Source organism: Tyto alba, unplaced genomic scaffold (assembly GCF_018691265.1).
Source record: "Tyto alba isolate M040663 unplaced genomic scaffold, T.alba_DEE_v4.0 Super-Scaffold_9, whole genome shotgun sequence".
NCBI classification, from domain to species: domain Eukaryota; kingdom Metazoa; phylum Chordata; class Aves; order Strigiformes; family Tytonidae; genus Tyto; species Tyto alba.
Window position 1 is genome coordinate 4,792,824 of NW_024881330.1, and position 19,913 is coordinate 4,812,736.

At 41.4% G+C, this 19,913-nt stretch overlaps 1 protein-coding gene across 3 annotated transcripts in view; it reads left to right on the forward strand.

The window, feature by feature from the left end:
• Nucleotides 1-19,913, forward strand: part of SLC45A4 (solute carrier family 45 member 4) — an 88,193-nt gene that overhangs the window by 61,503 nt on the left and 6,777 nt on the right. For all 3 annotated transcript variants that reach the window (XM_033011769.2, XM_033011768.2, XM_042785926.1), the window contains exons 3-7: nt 13,325-13,513; nt 16,526-16,705; nt 16,816-17,891; nt 17,990-18,089; nt 19,080-19,291. In XM_033011769.2, the coding sequence (XP_032867660.2) occupies nt 13,325-13,513; nt 16,526-16,705; nt 16,816-17,891; nt 17,990-18,089; nt 19,080-19,291 (1,757 nt within the window). The remainder of the gene's footprint in view (nt 1-13,324; nt 13,514-16,525; nt 16,706-16,815; nt 17,892-17,989; nt 18,090-19,079; nt 19,292-19,913) is intronic.

Sequence of the window (19,913 nt, forward strand, 5' to 3'; positions counted from 1 at the left end):
TTTATTATGACCCTACAAGCTCAAAATATTAAGATCAAGATTTTTATATAGCTAGAGTTTAGAAAACTTCAATGTCAAAGCAGCTCTGCTATTAAATCTCTCCAGTACACGTGTAGAATATGTTTCACGTAAGTTAATGTTTAAGCCAAAGCATACAAGTTTATAGAAGGCGTGTAGGAAAGTTTGAGGCAGGCTACATAAACAGCAACACAGTCTTTTTAATTGACCACCATAATTTAATCTGAGCATGTTTTCTATAATGCTTTGCCCACCAAGGAGGCAGTTGGTGGCATGAATAGCTATAGAGGAAGACCACTGCGGGGGGAAACAGGACACCCTCAGTAGGTTAAAATTCTCTGTATGGTAGTCCTGTTACCAGCATTCGTATGTCCAGAGATTGTTACAAGGGGTGAACTGCAGTGTTTTTCCTGGAGCAATGGTCTCCATGGAAAACCGTGCCTGCAAACTACAACCTGCAGTTCATTTGTTGAAGCAAATAGGAAAAGCACTAATAGGATTTATGTTTCGCTTGATATGGCCACATGAGGAATTAACCTCAATAAAGGCAACTGGGTAGAGGAATGCAGTTTCTCTTTAGGAGCTTAGTATGTGTTATTTTCAACATTCCTCTTTTTTTTTTTTTTTAATATACAATGAATAAGTTAGAAGAATCAGTGTGTTTTTGTCTAATTCAGCAACAGTTTTAAATAGGAAATAACGTAAAAGTGAATGCAGTGTTACTGTTCTTTGCTGACTGGTAGCTGGTGGGACTTCCCAGTAGCACAGCTGTGACAAAAATGATCACAGGCAGAGTAGTGTTTATTCCTATCATAAACAAATGTATAGTCCTAAGGATTTTAGAAAGGCCAGAAGGTTGATTTTTGCAGTGTAGTAACAATTAACAATACACTTTTTGTAAGCCTGTCATGGGAATGGTGGCTTTTTGGGAGGCTTTGAGTATTGAAACGGCGAGTAAAGCACTTTGAAACTGCATGACGTGAATGGCCTAAGGAGTGTAGGTAGGATCAGTTCAGGTTTTTTTCCCTCTGACTAGTTTGGACATTTCTAGCTGGAAAAACGGCTTTCAGAATATGAAGTTTATATGATGTACCTATAATGTTAATTAGCTATTACATTTTTGTGTGTTAGATCAGCTAGGGTAATTATAGAAGGAGCTGCCTGCACCATTTACTGACCCTTAAAAGGACTATGCAAATATGATCCCATCTGAAATTTAAAGATCAACTGACTGGTCAGTAGTCCCTGAGAAGATGAAGGCTCTCAGATGGTATCTGCAGGGGTACACAGGCAAAAAACCACTTTCTTGAGTCATTCTTTTCACATGGCTTCCAAGCATGTAGTCAAGCCTAAAAATTGGGGAAGAGGAGGCTGATTTTTATCAACGTACAAAGACAAGCTCCTTGCATTTTATGCTGCTGTACACTTAACTGTATTTCCTAATACATGCAACTTGAGGCTGGAAACAAACTGTTTTCTTTGCTGCTTGCAATTCAAGGACGCGAATGTGCTGCCCATACTGGCCTGGCTGCCTGCTCGACAAAAAAAAATACTTTTTTGGCTACCATTAAGTCTGTTTGCCTTCCTTTCTCAAGTTCTGTTCCAGGATACACTGACCAGATGCTATGCTGGGCTATGTATATGCCAGTCATTTGTTTGGCAGGGTGAGCCAGATCCTTTATGGTTTCCTAGGGCGTGGGGGTTGGTGGGGTAGAACAGACACATCAGGAGTAAATTTCTGCTGCAGTGAATGGGAGTTTCATATCTGGGTGATGCCTTCTAGCCCAGCGTTTGCTAGAATGGTGTTTTAAAGGTCTTAACCTCAAGCAAGTCTCATAAAATCTGGGATGTCCTAGCTGTGCTCTTCATCTTGCCCTTGCTTAGTTCTGTTAATCGTGCTTCTACCTCCCCTTGAGGTCTGGTTAGAGCAGTGCAAAAGGGCAGTCAAAGCTTCCCTTAGACACAAAATCCTTGCACAGGACCAGAGCACCCCAGCAAGGACTAAGGCCAAACCTACTGCTGCCTTGTGCTGCTGCTGGGCAGCCTCCTCCTGGCTATGAGCAGCCCCATATTGAACAGGTCCCCGTTAAGCAAGTATGATTTTAATTGGAAACTTGTTCTTAAGCAGAACAAAATCTGGTTGGTTAACCAGATCTTTTTAGAGGGTGGGAGAGAGTCAGTTCAGTCTGGGTCGAACACCCAGAGGTAACAGTTCAGGTTTGGCTCTGCTTGGAGGAAAAAAAATAGGTGTTAACACCAGTTTTTGGTTAGGATTTGATTCAGCTGTGTAAGTAGATGGTCATATTCCAGGGCATTAATGTGTTAATCACTGCAACAAAAGCTCCACTGTTGATTAACAGAACAGGCTTGGGAGTAGTGCTGACAGATTCGCTACTGTATATGTAAGAGTCTCTTGAGTTTGGGAATTTTAAAGTGCATTTGGGCTGAAGTGCCTTTGTTAATAAATCTGCCAATATTCTAGAAAAGGTGACGAAAAACCCTGTTGAGCTTTGGATAAACTGGGATGCTGCATATCTTCAGGCAACACATGTCACTGTAATTGATGTCTAATCTTGCAGTGAGACGGAGCAGTGAAGTGCTGCAGCGTTACATAATGTGCACGGAGTCGAAGTGGGGCATCACGTACAGCTGATGCATTTTAATTACATCCCGTAAAGGCAAGGGAAGGATTACTGTGGCAAAACAATTTCTTGATTGCTGCATTCATATACGTGCCTGCATACATTTAGACACCTGTGAGTGATGGGAAATGGATGCTAGTGCAGTTGCGTGTGACCTTTGTAGTCCTCCTGTATCTACAGCTTGCTTTAACTGGCCAGCAACAGGAGACAGCATTTGCAGCCTGGGAATAAATGCACTAAAACTGTGAAATGAGCCTCAGGTGGTTACACTGATATATATCTGTATAGCTGAATACAACCTGCATTTTATTAGGACTGTGAAGAAAGTTCTCGGCTTTTTATGTGATGTAAACACCTTTGCTATATCCCTAAAACTGTTCTCCAGTGGAGGTTAAAAGGAATTATTTTTATTATTACTTCTGGTTCGGCACACTGGAAGTTGCACTAGGTTTAATCTATATTCAATTTCAGCTCATTAAGCACCGTGTTGCAAATTTCTTATTAGTGTCAAAGTGATATATTTCTAAATACTGGTTAATAAATGGGAGAGGAAGAAAAGTTAAAAACCAGTTTCCCAAGAGCCAAAAAGAACGGCACAGATAAGCGAGAAAAGTCCAGTGAATCAGGTTCAGCAGTCGATAGGAGCTCTTGGCAATGTTGTGTTTCCTTGCCCTCCCTGGAGTTCATTACCTGCTGCAGCATGGAGAAAGCTTGATTGCCACTGTCAGTGTCTGAGTGTAAAAGGTTCAGCTTCTGGCTTAAGTAAACCTGGCATTTTTCACTGGTCTGAATTTACCTTGGCAAAAATAAATACCGTCGTTTTGGTAAGAATCTAATTCTGCGCAACCTGTAGGAATTGCTAAGCATTTTTACTATAATAAAAAAATCTACAACAGCAATCGACTCTTTGGTCTATCCCTGAGGAGAGCACGTGTCATATGTTACCTTTGATTCCTCCTCTTCAGCAGCAGCAGCAGGAGTAGCTAATATTGGCATACGTAGCTATTAGCAATTGCTTGATATATTGGATAAGGAAGTAGAAAACTAGATTGTTACAAGGGCAATTAGCTAAAAATACTCTTCTACCTGAATTACTCTAGGCTACTCCTGTGGAAGTAGGTTAGTAGGAGGGTTAGAAACTTTAAAATAAATAATTAAAGCTTTAAAAGCTTTACTTGACAGCAGTTGTGATCACACTGAAAAGAAAACCATACTTGCCTGCCTTCAGATCAGTGCATGTGTTCTTTCTCCTGTGCCTCAGATCTCAGCTGTTCTCAGCCTTTCACTTCCTCTCTCTCCCCCTTCCACACATACCTTTGGCTCATTTCTCTTAACATATGCTTCTCTTACCTGACACAGCTCCATAAAACTGGGTTATAAACTAGAAATTGTCAGGGAAGCCACATAAACCTTTCTACAACTTTGACAGAATGGCAGTGTAGCAGCAGAGCTTAATGAAACACTGATGACTCCCACGGTTGCCAAATATGAGAAGGGGAGGACGGTTGTAGGAGGTTGAGAAGCAATAATTGAGCAGAGACAGAAAATGGGAAAACTGGATGATGAAATCCTTTGAGGCCTGTCACTTCCTTAATTCCATTTTTCAGAAGTGTTATTTAACCCAATGTGGTTGCTGCTGGCATGCTATTGCATGGGTAATTTTAAAAGCTATTGCTGTACCAAAAGGCAGAATAGCTTTGCCAGAAGGGGATATTACTCGTCTACAGCTTAAAAACACCTCCAGTACTCTGTACGTGAAATACCACATTAATACTTCTGTACTGAAGCTCTTGAAGAGCAAGAGCATTGCTTTATTACCAGTTTAGTTGTGCTTTCAAAATGGGTGGCTCTCGGCTAGTTTAGGCATGGTGTGTAATAGTTATAATAGTTTCCAAATTTTTGGGAGTAGTTTCAGCTGTAAAAGTGCGACTTTTTTGCATCCAACTACCAAGAAAATTTAAAATTTGGAGTACAAATTTTAAGGACAGTTTTTCCAGCATCTCTAACCTAATGTCATCCTTTTAATATCCCTATTAGTTATCTGTTCATATATCTCAGCTTCATACAGATCCAGCTTTCATCTATAATCATGTCGTTATGACAGGGAGTGACTAAAGCAGAAATGTTGGTGCGTTTTAAAGGCACGAATCTGCTGTAAAAGTCTTCGATGTCACAGTGATGAAGGTAGCAAATCCTGGTCGTGGAAGAGGAAGACAGGCAGTGCTCCAGCCTTCTCCCCTGCAAAGTATCTCTTTGGCCCTGTGGATTTTTCCTGATGTATTTGGGGCAAGCTGCAGCTGACTTTTGCTGGTCACTTTGGAAAGAATTTTCTGCGTTGGATATCAGTCCTTCGAAGTACCGTGCTTTTTTTAAGTCCCTGTAATATTCCTATGAATTATTTGTTCTCTTGATTATTGCTCCTCTCAGTGCTAATCACCCCACCCAAATGGAGGAATCGTGCTTCATCCCTCCACTTTTGTGTCCCACAGCTGATTCTCCATTTGCTCTGAGGAGGCAGCCCAATCCTTGCTTCTTATCATCCGGAGCGATAACAGACCAGCTGAGCGAGGCTGAGAGCCCAGCACCCCCAGCCGCTGTGCAGGCACCCCTGCTGGCAAGAGCTAAACAGGAGGGGGAAGGACAGGGATAGACTTCTTGCAAGTGGGTGATAGTTTATGCTAGAAAAGTATGTTCAGATTGTGGAGTGCACGTACTTCTGCCTGTAAGATGTATATAATGTGCTGACAGCTTGCGAATGTTGCCGGCTAAGCAGAAGAGCTCGTATTTGACAAGCACAAGAAGAATTTCAGGATGTGAATTTTAGCAGTGGGAAGATCGAAGCCACAGTTTTGATATTGCTCCTATTTTATGTGGTGTTTATTGCAATAGGTCATTTCTGAGACACTGAGTGAATAAAGATGCCTGACAACTTGATAGGCTGTCATTTTTATGTGGAAAGCTAGCAGCAACTAAAAACCTTATGGTACAGATTTTATTCCAAGCTTTTCAACCTATATTCCTGCAACTAAACTGAGGCTTGTGATCACACATACCGGTCAGTATAATTTTTCTCCAGTAGTGTTGTGCTGTTTGCTGCTTGTTCAGAATGGCTTCTGAACGAGTGCTTGGCTTGAGCAAGTGTCATATCATATAGGCTGGGCAGGCGTAATTTAATGAAGAGCAAAATTTTCACATAAAAATGAAGTCCAGTACAGGACTTAATTTCCTCTCACACCAGCTGTAAGATACTATAGCATTAGGCATGCAAATTAGAGGCTCTCTTGTCTCATATGATATCAGACTGATTTCAAGTAGTACTTAATGTACTCCCACATTTGAAAACTGCTCAAATCATGGTAATGGACACCAGGAGAAGTTACTGTGCTTTTTCATATCCCTTCCCTGTTGGTCAGAGTTCCTGTTTCCATCCAGAAGTTAGAAAGTGGTTTCTCATGGGTGCAGTAAACTCAACATGCAAGTGCTGAGTGTACTGCAGCAGTGCTTAGACCACCAGTCAAGCCTATTCCACCGCATTGGTTCAACATATATTGGCTCAGGTATGGGGTTTTTGGCAACTGGGAGTCCCACATGGTCTCTAAGCCATTGGAAGTCCTAAAATCTGAGGGGAGATGACAAGAAACAAAAGGGTTTGTGGTTGAAGTGATACAGTTACCTAAATAGGCATGCAGCTTGTTTGCAACAAGCAACAGGTCTGGGGACCCACATGTGTGGCAACTCTATTTTTATTTTAAATATAAGGCAGTGAATATCGGGGTGCATTTATGAAACGACTGCAGCTGCATTCTGAAATCCCTGTTCTTCATATAGACGCTCCAAAGCTCCAATGCTTGAGTTTGTGGCAGTTCCTATGATTCTGTTGTAACAAGATGAAAAGCAGATACTGGGTTTCCAACTTTTTCACAGCTTTTTGACAAGCATTGGGTTTTCTTGCTACACTCTTTAAAAATACAGTCTAAACAAAACAGCTTGTATAAGCAATGCATTTTTAAACAGATCAATGTTAAATATTTTTAGCAACGTGCAATATTTTATACAGGGATGAAATCGTGAAATACAAAGTATTTGCAGGGCATGACAGCTTCTTACGTAAGTTCAGAAATTTGTATGGTGTTTACTTTTAAGTGTATAAACAAGTCTCTAGGTGATGATTTCTGACAAATGAAAATAGGAGTTTAGCATCCTATTCCCATATCAGATCTTATTGTTAAGCTTATAAAGAACTATTTTTCCCCCAATAGAACTTATCAAAAAGAAGTTTTGAATAGAAACTGCTGCATGTGACTTAATTTTTCTTCCATGTAACTCGTGACCTCACGCAGCCCTTAGACTGATGGTGACACAGTGAGCATTTCCTGTGAACCGTGAGCAGTGCTGGTCCCACTATTGTTGGGCACTTTTTTTGTCTGGGAAAAAACAAACCCTTATTTACTAGAAGCCAGTGTCCTGTTTGTTTGTAGCTGGCTGGGAAATGCCATATTACAAGGGTCTCAGTGGCAGTCGTTGCTGCTAACAGAAGCTGTTGTTGTGTTTTGCTCTTTTTCTCACTGATTTGTATGAGACTTCTGAGTCTGCCTTGTGACCTGCTCCAGATTCAGTTCATGGTACAAATACTAACCTTGTTTATCCAATATGTTTTTTTCCTCCTTGGTGTTTCCTCAGATTAGGTGTCAGTAAAAGGCTAAATAATAATTCTCCAGTTGTTATTCCTCCCCTAAGAGGCCACCAGGTTACTCTTCCAAATTGGCGGATGGCGGTTCGCTGTTAGAGCTGCTACCTGGCAAGGCAAGCACAGTGGTGGAAAATTACAGGCAAAATAAAGGAGCAACATTAAACTGGTAATGGTACGCTCTTGCTTTGGCCTTCGAGTCCACATGTGAGTCTCCGCAGCCTTTGGCAAAGCCATATGCTGTGTGATACTTCTCTTGGCCATACGAAATCAGTCCCAGCCTAGTTATAGCCTGTTCCAGGTGGGTACAGAAGTTCTCAGCGGTTGGGAGGTTTTACATTTGACTGTAAGAGGTTGTGTCGAGGCAGTCATATGGGTGACAAGCTCACTGGGCGGTACTGCCTTGAAATTTAGTCAAAACCAGTGTCTATACACCTGTTCTGCACATTAGAGACTGGATGCTGCAGGGCTGCTGGCTGGGCCCATCACCGTAGCCAAGTTTATTTAAAATAAATGGTGCATCTGAGTCCTTGCCACTAGATGGGAGTGTCAGAAGGAACTTCTTGGTGTCAAAATATTCCCTCTGTCTCTTCATTTTTGCTCTTCGTGGTCTTGTCCTGGCTTGGATGCCTTCTTAACTCTCTTCCCATTTTAAAATATTGTATAAAATGGTGAAGTTCTGTAGGTATAGCAGCATATATATATATGGAGAAAGGACCTGTTAGGATATGTAATTACCTTCCTCAACTGCCTAGTGCCCTTTGCAGACATAATTTCTAAAAGTGTCCTTATTGGAGCTCATTCTTGTGAGCCATCAAACCTCTGGGAGACTTGGGGGTTTTTGTGTTCTTTATGCACACACACACATATATACACACACACAATCTCTTTAAGTATTTCAATTTCCCATCATCTTATTTATTTTGTTTCTAGTGCCAAATCACTCACGCCAACCTAAATACACGTATCATGTATGCAGACATTTGAGATACTAAAACCATAACAGCCTCTTTTAAGGGAAAAAGTATTTTGTGGTTGGAGTTCTCTTTGTCTGTCTGGAGCATTCTCATGTATATGAAAACATCTAGCGCTAAAGCAAACCTACTGTTGGAATGATGAAGGTCCTGTAGAATCTGCCAGTACGAAGCATGAATTTTATGACAACATCTGCAAGGTATGTTTTGAACTCTTGCTTCATGGGACAGTGGATGTGGTGCTCAGTGCCCTGAAAAGCTCTTTCCTGGAAGACCCATGGTAGAACACAGATGTGAGCTTTACAGGAGTCTGACTTCCCAGCAACAGTGCTGACTGCAGACACCAGAGGTGACAACAAAAGCTATAGAGAGAAGGCTCTTCTAGGCACCAAAACTGTTGTATCGCAGCGTTTTGGTTGACTGGGTAGACTACGGCTTATCAATAACATATCTCAACTTTAAGGTGTAGGAAGCAAATGCAAAAGGAAGCTTTGAGTAACTATACTACTGATTGCTAAAATGATTGCTCTGTTTGCGTGCCTGTGCGTCGTTCAGGTGAGAAGTCTGCTGTCTGTCAGGCAGGTTCAGGAGGGAATTCTCCCGCCATCAAATTAATTTTCCTTGGCTGTTTTATATAAGCTTGCACGTGCACGAGCTTCCCGCCAGGAATCTTCTCCAACTCCACTCAGTAGTTTTCCACTTGAGTAGCCAACTAAATTCTAGTGTGACAATATCACAGTTTACATACTTACAGCAAAGTCATACACTTAAATGATAACTATTTTGAATTATGCGTATCTATATATAAAACATATGATGATTTTATAAACTGCTAGCTTACACTCGGAATGCAAGTTAGAAGAGCCCTGCCACTTAAGTTACAGAAGTAGTCCTATGGCATGACTTCTCCAGCAAGAGAAAAAGCAGGTTGTGCTTATGTTGATGGTTCCTACCATTATACAATCTGTGGGAATTGCTCGTGTTTCACTTGAAAGTTATCCCTTTCCTGTTTACTTGGAAGAGCACTAAAAGCTTTTTAGAAATTCTTCCATTTTTCTTGGCATGGGGCTACTAATTCTTGTATAGATTTTTATCATGGCCTCTTTTTCTAAAGATAGATAGTTTGGTCACTAAAGAGTAGTTCAATAAAAAAAAAAATCAAAGTGGTTTGACTGAAGAAGGATCTCGAAACATAATGTTCTTGGTGTTTTACGTGTCCTTTTTACCCTTCCATAAAAGCTACATCCCTAGCTCCATCCTGAAATCATTGAGATTTGTGTCTTTTGCAGAGTAAGCCATTTTCAATGTAAATATTTGGATTTAGGGTTTTATTTATAATACTTAGATGTTAGGAAGATAGCCCTTTTCAATCAGTGAAAATAAAGCCTTCTCAAGGAAGCATTTCTGACTCATACATGGCAAGATAAGACTCCCTAACTGTAGACATGTAAAAGAGGTTGGGTAAAAAAAACCTCTTTTCCTTTCTTTTACTGGTCTGTAAAATCAAACCAGAATGCAGGCCATAATCTGATTTAAGTTATTACGTGCAAAATTGATCTTGAAAGTACTGAAGTCAAAGTAATGCTGGTAGTAAAAATCACTGTGTTTTTAAATAATCTTAGAACGTTTTTATGTCAGTTGGTTAACTGTGGCTTGAAAGCATAAAAAAATACCTACCTTTCCGATTTAGAAATGTGCAGTTTTTACAGTTGAAGGAAAAATATTTGTAAACAGGTTTTAATTCTCTGTAGAAGTCATTTTTCAATAATCATTTTGAATGGATTGTTTCCAGGACTTTTTTTGTTAAAATTTGTGTACACCACAGAGAAGTGCTGCTGTAGACTGGAAACAAATTGGTGGCCACAAGGAGAGAGAGATGGTGAGCTGCGCAAGCTCCCCAGTGTCCCCAGATACATGCTCCTATTGCTGGTCACTGCTGTACTGGTGTTGCCTTGTTTCTGCTTATAGTCTCCATTAAAACAAGTTGGTTGTCTCAATGGATGTTGGAATATTGGAAGAGTCTTGTAATCGTGTCCATTTTACTTACATCTATCTATTTAAGGTTGTGTTTTCATGTAAGATATGATGGTGCCTGTAATGCTGGTAACAGAACTCTTGCTGGCCTTCATCCCTTGTGTTTATTTAAACCAACTGAACGATTTATGGCAAAACCTTCCCCACGTGTCTCAAGGGTTTACTGATGGATGAGCTCCATTGAGCATGTCCCAGCTCGTAATTCTCAAATCACAACACAGTTCATAACAGAAACTTCTGTTCTCAACATAGAACCCTCTTCCAGTGATACGACATCACATCCTTTCAGATGTTGGTGATTGCTACAGATCAGTGATGTTGGTTAAGCTGTAGCTTCTAACTTTGTTTCCAACAGCCTCACTGCACTGACTTGGCAGCACGCAGTAGCAACCTCTGATGCATAACTGCCGCTCACCAGGATGAGCAAAATGGGATGAGTATTTACACATGCCATTTTTTCCATGTCCTGCAGAAAAATTATTCACCCTAAATGAATCACAACTTGCGTAACATTTAGTTTATTTGCCTGAACTACATGTTTCCCCTTTCCCATAATTTTTTTTTTTTTTCAATCAGACCCAGCCCTCTACCTCCCCCTGCCCTCCCCACCCCACCCCCCCCGCCCCCAATATTCCAGTTCAAGCATTGCTAAGCATTCATATCCTGGAGCAGGTGGGGCACCAGTTAAATCCACGGTGCCTGAACCTGCTTGAGAAGACTGTTGAACTCTGTGAAGTTAAAGAGAATGTTAAAAACACAGGAAGAAGAGGTTTTCCCTGCGCTTTTATTTGGATTACTGGCTTGCTGACCTGCACCTCTGAGTAGGATAGTGCTCATTAAGAGAAGCTGGATGGTGCAAATAAATGTTGGGGTCTGGAGGAATGGTGCTAACCACCATGACTTCTTGAACAAGAGCTTTAAACTTAATATGCCCCCCCACACACACACTAAGTATGTCGCAGCTGAACCTTCTGTCTCAGCCAAGACATCACCAAGCAGTTGGAAAAGCTAAGCAAGAGGTAGGGGTTTGAACCATAATGTGAACGAGGTGCCATCTCTGCAAACACAGCCCTTTCCTAGAGGTCTAAAAACTGCCAGAAATTGACTCAACGGTTACCTGGTAAGTGCCCGTGTGCAGAATCGGCCTCCTGTACAGACCTTCAGCTGTCTGTACCAAGGAAAGATGGTTAAACCATGATTCCGTCGCCATCACCTGTGGGCAGGGTGTTCAGGGGTGCATTTGGTCTGAAAACACAGGTCGGGTGGGTTCAGAAGAAGCAAATCTCTTCCAGTAACTCTGTACTCATCAAGGCAGCTGTTGCCATTAGCCTGTTCGTGAGTCAAATCACATAGGCTTTGGCTTCAGACCTGGATTTTGAATTCTGATAATGAAATCGGTTATTTATGGTAAAAAATAGCTAATTTTCCTGTAATACAATCTCTGTATCACCGCAGAGAGTAGAACATTCTTGCGACAATCTGATTTCTCTCGTGGAAGAAGTCAGCATTGTTAGTCGAGATTTGATGGTACTTTAAGTGGCAGAAGATTAGACTTCCAGATTTGCAGCATAGGCTGTCTGGGGCAGGAATTGGTATAATCCTGCTTGGTAATGGGTGCCTCAGTGTGCTCAACAGGGAGCACAAGGTACAGGTTGATCTTGCCAGCAAAAGTCAAATACTACTCACACTCTTAGTATATGGTTTTGAATAATAAATGGTTTACCTTCCTAGAGTGAATGCGCTGAGTTTTTCAGTCTTGGCATCGTTTGGACTGCAAGAAATTGATTGTTTTGTTTTTAATGCTTTGCGTTAAACGCGTCAAAGTGGTTACCTGACCTGTGCTGATGAACTGAGAAGGGAGACAGATTTCCAAGGTCCCAGTGTAGCTGCTCTGCTGGGCCTGTCTGCCATCTGCAGGCCATTGCTCTCCACACCAGAGAGGTGTAAAGCAGGGCTTTGGGAGTTTCTTTCCTTCTCCAGAAATTACTATTTGTAACAAGTTGTTTGGTGTTGGTTGGTTGGCTGTTTTTTCCCCCTGGGTAAATATTGCATAATAAATCCAATTTGTTTCCATCTTGTCTTGCGAATAGTCACCTCAGTTAAAAAAAAAAAAAAAAAAAACAAAACGAGGACAGTAGAGATAATAAGTCATCTTAGATTTCTCTAGAGGTTAATCAATAATTGTTTTTTTCTTTTGTTGTCCACTGTTCAATTTTATAAGTAAACATTTTTTGTGCTTAGAAATGGGGCATTTCATACACCAGTCAAATTCTGTCCATCATTCTCAGTCCATTAAATTTTTATTAACTCTTTATGGTGCTGTTCTTAAATGAACTGCACCAATGTAATGTTCAACTCCTGTTGAATGTTAAAAGTTTTGTTGGGAAGGGGATATGTGTATACAACCACCAGGTAGCTTTCCAAACATCCCAAAGATCTTTGATTTTATAGTCCACAAATGCATAGAGGATGCAACAAAATTATTTGGCTTTTGCACAGCAGACCACGGCTGCTGCTTTTTCATAGAGGTCATCCCCACCAAAAAAAAATTTGAGCAGACCACGGCTGCTGCTTTTTCATAGAGGTCATCCCCTGTCAAAAAAAAATTTGGCACGCTCAGCAAAATGCAGAAGTGTGATATTTTTGAACAGTAGGAGCTAATTTAGACTAGTGATTCCACTGTTAGATATCTCTCTTCTTTTTAACTCTATTTCAACAGCTTAAATATATCTGTTGTTACCTCCTTATTGCCCAGGTATATGAAAGATATGTGATCTGTGTTTTCCTTACCTGTTTTTTTTAACCGTTGATAAGAAACCTTAACTGAGTTGTTCATTTAGAACAGAATTTACTGTAGGTAAATTACTGATCGATTTACAGTTTTCAAAGGTATAACAAAATTTCGTGTATAAAGTGAAACTTTTGGTGTGTACCACATAACCTTTACATCATTTTTGTCTTTGTTTTAGGTCTTCCTGAACAATACTACAGCCTCACTTGGTTCCTTAGCCCTATCCTGGGCTTGATCTTCACTCCACTTATAGGTTCGGCTAGTGACCGCTGCACGCTGAGCTGGGGCCGCCGGCGGCCTTTTATTCTTGCTCTCTGCATTGGTGTCCTCTTTGGAGTTGCACTTTTCCTTAATGGGTCTGTTATAGGTAAATAATGAGGAAATCACCTGTGTATACCTCTTGCTAATATACCTGCTTTAAGAGTTTTATGTAGGAAGTAAAGGTAATAATAGGCACTTGATTTCACTTAGTTTTAGTGTTAAAATCATTAGAAACCTCGGCAGCACAGCATTTGAGCTATCCATCTTGCATGGTTTTATTCTTTATTCAAAAGTTACAGCGCTGTGCTAAGTATTGTGCAATCATAGCTGTAACTGGTAGTACAGTGTTATTAATACAATGGTTGCCAGCATAATGTTTGCAGTCACTGAGATGAATTTGGACAATCCTTGACATGGGAAAATTGTAGCAACCTGTTCACAGGGAAATGTTTCCTGTTGTGATCCATTTTCCCTTTAATGCATATCTGGCAACACATCCTGTTTCCAGCATTATTTCAAAAATTATCTTTTCACTTTTTCTTGTGCTTTTCTTAGACCTGGTATTGAAAAAGTCCAGAACACAGTTAATATTTGTTTATCAAAAACTATGTGGGAAAATAATTTTTCCTGAGCCCCCATCAAAGCTGGTAAAAATAGTTTCCCTTGAACATAGTTTACTACAGACCTTAATCTACAATCTACAATCTCTTTGTAAATTTAGTGTAGGAGAGGTGACAGCAAGTACATTTGGGGAAATGTTTACATCATGGTTGGACTGATGCAAATGAAAGGAACTTAGCACCTAATAATATCCTCTTGGCTCTCTTTTTTTTGGGGGGGTTAGATGCAGCTCTATTGTGAAAAAGTTTTACTAATTGAGGGAAATGAGTGGAACATTACCTTGGCTCAGCATGTTAGCTTTTTATAGCCAGATTGGGATGCCATATGATGGTTTTCAGTTTTCTGCAAACTGCAGTAGACAAACTGTTCAGATTAATAACATTTTGTTTGTGCTTTTTTAGTTTATCCAAGCAATAAATATTAATTATTTGAATTGTTATCATATAGTATCAATTGTACTTTGTTGTTGTGTCTCCAAGACTTATTCCTCCTCCTCCAGATGTATGCAAGAAGTTAGACTGCAGCCCTCTTACAGGATTTTAATTGATAGGTGGCTCTTACTTTCACACAGCAGTTTAGGTCAGTAGCCATTCATACCCGCAAGCAAACCTCACACACAGTTTATAGGCTTATTTTGAAGCATCTCACCTGCTAATAAATCAGCACAAAATATTGTCTTCAATTTGTCGCCAATTCTTTGTTGCACAGCAACACAGTGTTGCATAGCTTTCTAGAGAACCTGTGCTTTCCAGATACTCCAGCGGTCCTTTTGTGCAGTGAAACTTGTTTAAAACACAGAGGTTGTAGCATTGCACCATGAAAATGAGCTGTGTGTTTTATGCATCTGTTCTTCTGGTAGATTTTGAATGAAAACCCTCTTTTGAAAAGCGCTTTAAACACTGCTGTGCCTCTGTCAAGGGAGCCTGGAGCAAACTGAAGTGCGAGCTCTTCCATGGTCTTCTCTAGACTTGTTCCTTGCTAGAAGATAGAGATTTGCCACTAACATGCAATTTACATCAGCCTAAGACAGCACTTGAGCTATTATTTAAAGCAGATGCACAGTATGATAAAGCAATATTAGTTTTTCTTTAACTGAAGTTTTTGAAATGGTGGCTTGTGTCACTTTTCAGGGAGAAAAGGCATTGCTCACCAGTCTCCTGCAAAAGGGCGTGTCTAGCAGTTTGCAGGAAAAGGCCTCGTTTGTAACCAGATTTTCTCCTAGGTGGATCTTGTATGCTTTTATTGTCCGTCATCTTCCCATTTTATGTTTGTACTTCCCTGTCCTTAGGCTCCAGTTACTTGCGATCCTAATTTCAATTTGGGGCTACAGGAAACGCTGCAAAAACTGAGGTGATCACTGTGTGATCACCTTTTTCATAACCTGGCTTCTGGCGATAGGACCTATAGGGAGGGGAACCAGGTGCACAAGAGGTTCACTGATCCTAACAGTAATATAACCATGTCCTGGGAGAATAGCTGTGTGTAGATTTTATTCAACTCTGGTTCTCTCCAGTGTATGCACTGTTCAGGTTTCCAATAAATCTCAAGTGCTGACACCGTTGGTGTTTTCTGCTGTAAGATTCAGCTGAGCATCAACGTGTATAAACTTCTTTAGCATTCAGAGGACTTGGTATAAATGAGGATTGCATATGCAGGAATTGTAGCACTTGAGATTTAGATGATTTTTGGTGGTTTAGCCAGTTCATCTCTTTCCACGGTTGTTTTCATCAGTTTCGCTAATGGTTTTATCAGAGTCTTGCATGCGTAACTTCTAAATTTCCCTGATTCAAGTAATTCATGCTTTTGTCAGTGTTTCATTTCATGACAAATTTTCCAGCTATATACTAATGCTGCCTTTCTACTCTGTAGACAAAAAGCATTTCATCCCGTGCTATGAACAGAAGCTGACTGATGCTTTTTGCAGCGCAAAATACCTTCGTGTTGCTTCATCCATAAAAATTTCGCTTATAGAAGGTATCTAGAAATTACAAATGATTAAGAAAAGCAAAGAAAGAAGTGAAGGAGTTAAATTTCACTTTATCCAGGTGTGCTGCGACCATCGCATGTTAGGCAGGAGGTCAGGAGTGCTGTCAGCAGCGCGGTTACCCGCGTTTGTAACTGACAGATGAAGTATGTCATTTTGCTTTTGGATGCCATCCTCTCTCACCGTGGCTGTCTTTTCTAAAAACAGCCTTCAGCATTTGAGGGAAAATACATGCAAGAAACATGAAATAATATCCAGTATTCTCAAAGGTTTAAAAGATACTTTAAAAATAACATTGTGAAAAATAAACGTCAGCCTTGCAAACATCAAAGCATAATGTTTGTCCCAGACCACCCGCGAAGCTGTGCCAGGGTTGAAGTTGGCATTTTATTCTGTAAAGGAATGTTTCCAGTAAGTGTGCTGACTAGCTTGCTCTTGAGGAGCTTGACCTTGCTCTTAGCAGTTTGCCCTTCTCGACTGATGTGCTCAGATTCCTCTTCCATTTTTCCTCAGGTCTGGCTATCGGCGATGTCCCGGACAAGCAGCCCATCGGCATAGTTCTCACAGTGCTTGGTGTTGTGGTGTTGGACTTCTGCGCTGATGCAACAGAAGGGCCAATTCGGGCCTACTTGTTGGATGTGGTTGACAGCGAAGAGCAAGACATGGCCCTTAACATCCATGCCTTTTCAGCTGGTAGGGAGTTAGTCGATACGGTTTTGGCAGCTGTCAGGTCTTCCCGATGACCCAAGTTGTGATTGAATTGAGTTTTCCTGAACTCACTTCTCATTTTTTCTCTTCCGCAGGTCTTGGAGGAGCAATAGGTTATATGTTAGGAGGGCTGGACTGGACGCAGACCTTCTTGGGTGATATTTTTAAATCTCAAGAGCAAGTCCTTTTCTTCTTTGCAGCTATTATTTTCTCTGTCTCCGTCGCTCTCCATCTTTTTAGCATCGAAGAAGAGCAATATAACCCTCAGCAGGACAGGATTGATGAGGAAGGAGACACACTTTCCAGTGTCAAATTGAGTGGTAGTCTCCCCCCTCTGAATCGACTGAATGTCATTAGTGAGGAAGAGCCGTATGGAGCCTCTCTGTTCCACGACGAGGTTCAGTCAGAGCATGATCTCAGTATGGAGTTCCTCGAGGTCAACATTGTAAGAAGTAAAAGCGACTCGGTTCTGCACATGCCTGATGCTACCTTGGAAATTGAATCGGAGCTGCTTTTCCTGCATGACATCGAACCCTCCATTTTTCAGGATGCTTCATATCCAAATACTCCCCACAACACAAGCCAGGAGATCATGAAGTCCAAACTTAACCACCTGTCCGCTTTCCTCAGGGACAATGAGAAAGAGGAGGAAATGTTGCTCGATAATCGCTTAAACGAAGATAAAGTCCCAAACGTGAATGGCTCGCTACCGAAAGAGTTCCTCAATGGCCACGCTAGGATAGGCATGAAGCAATCGAGTACTTCAAACTCCATGCGAAGGCGGAGGCACATGTTCTACCGACAGCCCTCTTACACCTTCTCCTACTACGGCAAAATAGGCTCGCACCGTTACCGTTTTCGTCGGGCCAACGCCATCATCTTGATAAAGTCCTCGCGCAGCATGAACGATATCTACGACATGCAGAAGCGTCAGCGACAGAGGTACAGACACAGGAATCAGAGCGGCGCGACAAATTCCAGCGGAGACACGGAGAGCGAAGAGGGGGAAACCGAAACCACTGTCAGGCTCTTGTGGTTGTCGATGCTAAAGATGCCAAAGGAGCTGCTGCGACTGTGCGCCTGTCACCTCTTAACTTGGTTTTCGATCATTGCTGAAGCCGTGTTCTATACAGATTTCATGGGACAGGTCATCTTCCAGGGCGATCCAAAGGTAAGAGAGCAGTTCCCCTTGGCAGACCTGCTTCTAGCGACTCGTTTCTGGGATGTGCTTGTCACAAGCAAACTGCTTTGCATTTGTGTTTGTCGCAGGCCCCCTCGAACTCAACTGAGTTACATGCCTATAATGCTGGCGTTCAGATGGGGTGCTGGGGACTGGTAATTTATGCTGCTACTGCTGCCGTTTGCTCAGGTAAGAGACTGCACAATCAGACAGTGGAATGCCCTTCACAGATGTATTTTGCAAGGTAAAAATGGTTTTGCTTCAGTTAACATCTGCCTCCTTGTTTGGGGTGAAGGATATTTTGGAAAAGTGTCTCGCATGGTCATGGGAGGAGGAGCTTCTTTAAGAAACAAAATTAAGAAAAAATCCTTTAAGTGGTGGAAATACTAACAGGTCGGTTAAGTGGCACAAAGCACAAAATTATAACAAAGGATATTGAATGGCATTTAGCTGGTCATCAGGAAACTAAAATGCTTGTTATAAGATTCAAGCATATGTAAGAGGGTTTTTGCAAAGGCTGGTTTTAAAATCAAAATTATGAATATATATTTCCGAAAGCCTTTCTTGCTCTCTAATAACAGATAAACCAACTACAGATAACTTGGGCTTGGAATACACACTCTGAAACTGAGAGCTTTTGCCAACCTGAAATTCTGCCTTTTGCAGCACATGTGCAGGCACGTCTCCGCAGCTCACGATCGCGGGGACTGCCTCTTTGCTGAGATGTGTCAAAAGCTGAAGCTCAGGTGGGCAGGTTGTTTCTGAGCGCAAACTGAGATGCGGCTATAAACATCAATTATCTGATCGCTTTGTTTAGCAAACGTGCTTGCGCTAGAAACGGAATCTCCTCTGGGCTCAGAGCGTACCTGCGTGGATGAAGTTATTCAACAGGTAAAATTAAAGAATGGACTGAGTGGACCACGATATGTTTGAGTCTTAAAGCATTCTGTTCTGCCTGGGACTTGCAGCACGCTTTAGGCGAGTCTCTGAGCTCACTTGTTGCCCCGGTTTCTGAAGTAGCGATACATCCTTTTCCCAGTGAGGGCTGAGCTGTGCTGCTAGGACAAGCCAAACACGCAGTGAGAGTCCCAGCCCTAAACAGCCTATCGAGCTGTCGCGGCCACGTCAAAAACCTCACCAGGTAAACTGATATTTATGTTTTATTCTTGATCTCTGCAGCCTTGTTGCAGAAATACTTGGACAACTATGACCTTAGTATAAAAGTGATCTACATCCTGGGCACGCTGGGTTTTTCTCTTGGCACTGCAGTGATGGCTATGTTCCCCAACGTGTACGTCACCATGATCATGATCAGCACTATGGGAATAGTCTCTATGAGTATCTCCTACTGCCCCTATGCGCTTTTGGGACAATACCATGATATAAAACAGGTATGTGGAATATTTCAAATCTTTTAATCAAGGCAGAGAGCGTTCACGTTTCTCTGAGGTGGCAAAATGGATTTATTAAATCCCATTATTTGAGATACCAGCTTTGTTGGGACGTGTGCCAAAGCACAGATTAGTCCTTGGTAGTAAATAGCGAGAGCTGCCACTTCAATCAGGTGGCATTAGCATCAGGTTGGCTCAGCGGGGTCGTGATTGCTTTACCCCGTGCTGAGGTATGAAAGGATTTGGGTGCATATGGTAGATGAATAAATTATTGGAGCATTTATTATACGCTTAGTTGTTACTATTCTTTCTGACACATTATGTTAGCATTGCTCAGGTTCTTCACAGTTTTCGATAGTGAGCTGAGTCTGGAAATGCAGCTGTAGGCCTGGGGAGACACAAGGCAAACTGATTCTGCTGGGAACGAGGTCAGGTTTACTTGCCATTTTTTAGCGCCGTTCCATCTGGATTGCAAATTGGAGGAGGATCATTTATTTTAACATGTTTCTGCGTTGGGATTGGGAGGGGGATTCCTTTCTATAATTGTAAAAATAATTTCCACCAAGTGTCTCATCTAAATTTTTTTCTTACAAAACCTCATCTCGGAGCCAAGTTCACACTA